Below are 3,507 nucleotides of genomic sequence, written 5' to 3' on the forward strand. Positions count from 1 at the left end.
AGTAAAATCCATCTAATTTTTTGAATGATATTTCACTAGAAATTAGGAGAAACTAAATATCATATAAGTTATTAGATATAATTAAAGATTAGGAAAACATCACTATTAAATGTTCGAATAATTATAATGTTCATTATATCATTTATTTTTATAGTGAAATGTCGTGCTGTTCTCTTTATAGACTTAAGTTTTGATATTCGGATCAAATTATGTTAATTTAGTGTTTGATTTTCTTTTCTTTCTTTTGACTAGTTTTATTGATTTGATTGGCCCTCCATATCCGCGACAGTTTTCACCCCATTTACAACTTCTATTCGGTCCTAATTCCAGACTTACACTGTTGGCATCGCATACCATTTGATACAATGGACAGCAGAAATTTCGTTTCTTAAAGAAGGAGCGACACTAGCGTGACATGCCGCCAAAATAGAGAAACCCATGTCTTTCTTTTAGCTTGGCCCATAAACCCTAATCAACTGCAAAACAGAGGCAACTTCTCCAAGCACTGCATGGATGCGCACACATGGAACGAATGGGGTATGGGATGATTAGCAGGAGCGACATTTCAGACTAGGATCCTGAGAAGCAGCATCCACGGTCGTGTATTATTTACGATTCGAGTTGATGTGAGAAATTACCGAGCACAGTCGATTTCAATAATTAGATAAACTAATGAAGGTACTGATCCACAGTCATGTATTTGATATCGGGATAGAGCTCCGAAGCTTCCACTCTGAATGATGGCTCAATCTCAAAGTTGGTTTGGTCTCCTTTCACAAAATAAGAATGAAATATGGCCAACGTGGCATCGAGTGGAACTGCCACCTCTACAATATGACCGGAAAAGTAGACCAATCGGAGCTTGAGAATGGAGATAATATCACGTACTTAAATCTAATAGAAAAGCATCCCTAACCTTGAATGTTCTTCAGACCTGTTCCTCTGGAACATACATCCTCTCTAGGTCCTTGCCAATCTTTCTCTCCCACAAGGACACAAGATCATATGATCACTGACTGCCTCATTCTGTTGATGCTTGTGCTGAATTATATCGGTCTTTTGATGATTATACTGAACAAATTTTGCTTCTAGGATGGCACTACCTTGGTGTGGAAAGGAGGTAGAGAGGCTGATACTTTCCAGATGGCTGCGCCTCTCAGGAGTCACACTCAGGGCATGGTATCATTAACTGTTGGGCCTGACCGGTTGTATTCAGGTTCTATTGACCGGACCATAAGGGTAAGTGGGTTTGTCATAGATGTCTCTCCCCTCGATTAGTTGTGTGTCCGGGGAAGGCGTGACTTGGCCCTAGTAGTTTATGTTTTCTCTTGCATTATTTTATTGGTTTACTACGTCCTCTCCGTATTTTTCTGCGCCACTCCACTGTAGCATCGTGCTGACCCCTCACATCTTTCTTGTTTTCTCCCCCGCAGGTGTGGGACTTGCACACTCTGGAGTGTGTTCTGGAACTTGTTGGACACACTGATGTGGGGATGTCACCGATTTGCTGGGACCAGTATTTGATATCTTGTTCATTGGATCAGACATTCAATGTTTGAGTTGCCACTGAAGGAGGCAGCTTGGAAGTTGCCTATGCACATCATGATGACCATGTATGTTGCTCGCTAATTTTTTTTTACACTCGTGTGGATTATGGTATGTTGTGGTTGATGATGGTACTATAGGAAAAAGTGTAGGCAAAGGGTGATTTTTTTTTTCTTATTGACTCCATATGTGCGAAGTGCATGGACCTGTTTTTCTAAATTAGATCACAAATATGCGTCTTATTGCTTTTTGGTTTTACTTCCCAGCTAAAAATGACTATATGAATAATGTGGAATGAATCTTTGTAATATTGCCACACGATCAAGTACCTTGCATGTGCTTGCTTGCTCCATGTGGAGAAGACATGAATTTTCATCTTTTACCTGTCGATGCTTTGTCTGTTTCTTACCGTGCTCCTAGTCTCATGGAAGTGATGTAATATCATATCTTGATGTTGCAAATATCATTTTGTCCAGCACATGATATTTTTGCACTGTCAGGGATGAATGATGCGGGTGGTAAGCCAGTCCTCTGTGCATGCGTAGACAACACCGTTCACATGTACGAGCTCCCATCGTAAGTCCAAAAATAATTTCTGTAATTGGTTTGACATCCTTGTCTCTCGGTGAAGACTGTTCTCTTCTGCTTGGCTGACTTCGTGCACTCCAGGTTCAATGAAAGGGGCAAGATATTCTCAAGACGAGAAGTCATGACTCTTCAGACGGCTCCTGGAGGCCTTTTCTTCACGGGAGACGCTACAGGGATACTGACCGTTTGGAACCGGTCGGATTTTCTGAAGAGCCAACAAGAGCCGCTTCCTCATTCGATGGAATCATGCTCAGTAAAAGAGAGAATCGATCAGGCTATTGACATTGGAGTTCAAATTTTGTAAGGAAGGCGATGTCATCTATGCCCTGATGCAACTGGGATGTGATTTAAAGCAAGAAACGGAATGGCTGTTACTCCTACTGTCTTCACCGCACTCTCTCGCTTCTTTATAGATATTAATACGGTTTGTATATGATTTGTCATTAATAATTGATATGCCTTTTTTTATTCAACATGGGCAAATCCATCTTCTTAGTAGAATAGAGTTAAGTGGCTAAAGGAGGGAGACCGCAACACTAGATTTTTTCATCAGTATGTTAACAAAAGACAGATAAGGAATATAATTCTTTCGGTTATGGACGCGTCGGGTATCCAAATCACTGAATCATCAGCATTTTGTTAGGCACTACCAGGATCTTTTGTCGCCGCGGATCATACAAGAAAGACCCTCGGTTGGGGATGAAAGTGCTAGTACGAGCACCTAGAGGGGGGTGAATAGGTGCGAAAACAAATTTTGCAAAATATAGTATAAAACTTTTACTTTTAACCTAAGTCTGGTTAACAATAGACTTTGCAGAGGAAATCAGACTCTAACAATTAAATAGAGTTACGAACAAAGTAAAAGAGTTCGGGGAAGAGAATAAAAACACAAAATTTATAGTGGTTCGGCTTAATCCAAGCCTACGTCCACTCTCCCGCACTGACAGCCCACCGGCTGGATTTCACTATGAATCAAAAGAGTCGTTACAGTATCACGTCTTTGATTCCACAGTGTAGAAACTCTGTTACACTTCCTCAAGGCCTCACAAATGTCTAAACTCTCTTTTGAGTACAAATTTTTGCTCAACAATTGAATCAGCAAAGAATAAGGAACTTTAGACTTTGGAATTTATCTATCGCGCACACACTCGAATAACTAGAGCGTCTTCCTTATATACTCCTCCATGCCTTCATAACCGTTGGCACCTTCCAAAGGAGTTCTTCCAATCTACCCGTTGGACAGAATCAATTAGGGAGATCTCGAGTTACTTAAGGGATGTGATGATAGCTCACCAATTCTGCCCGCCCATACAATCAGGATCTAGGATTCCATAAGTAAAACCTTCCAAGTATACTCCGCCAATCAACAAATCC

General features: G+C 40.7%; 1 protein-coding gene across 1 annotated transcript; it reads left to right on the forward strand.

The window, feature by feature from the left end:
* Positions 1 to 672: 672 nt before the first annotated feature.
* Positions 673 to 2,516, forward strand: LOC104444284 (zinc finger CCCH domain-containing protein 17). Its single transcript, XM_039313362.1, has 5 exons — positions 673 to 678; positions 1,093 to 1,239; positions 1,434 to 1,553; positions 1,985 to 2,121; positions 2,215 to 2,516. Exons 1-5 carry the CDS (start codon positions 673 to 675, stop codon positions 2,435 to 2,437), a joined length of 633 nt encoding a protein of 210 aa, XP_039169296.1. The 3' UTR covers positions 2,438 to 2,516.
* Positions 2,517 to 3,507: the final 991 nt, after the last annotated feature.

This window comes from Eucalyptus grandis, chromosome 5 (genome assembly GCF_016545825.1).
Source record: "Eucalyptus grandis isolate ANBG69807.140 chromosome 5, ASM1654582v1, whole genome shotgun sequence".
NCBI classification, from domain to species: domain Eukaryota; kingdom Viridiplantae; phylum Streptophyta; class Magnoliopsida; order Myrtales; family Myrtaceae; genus Eucalyptus; species Eucalyptus grandis.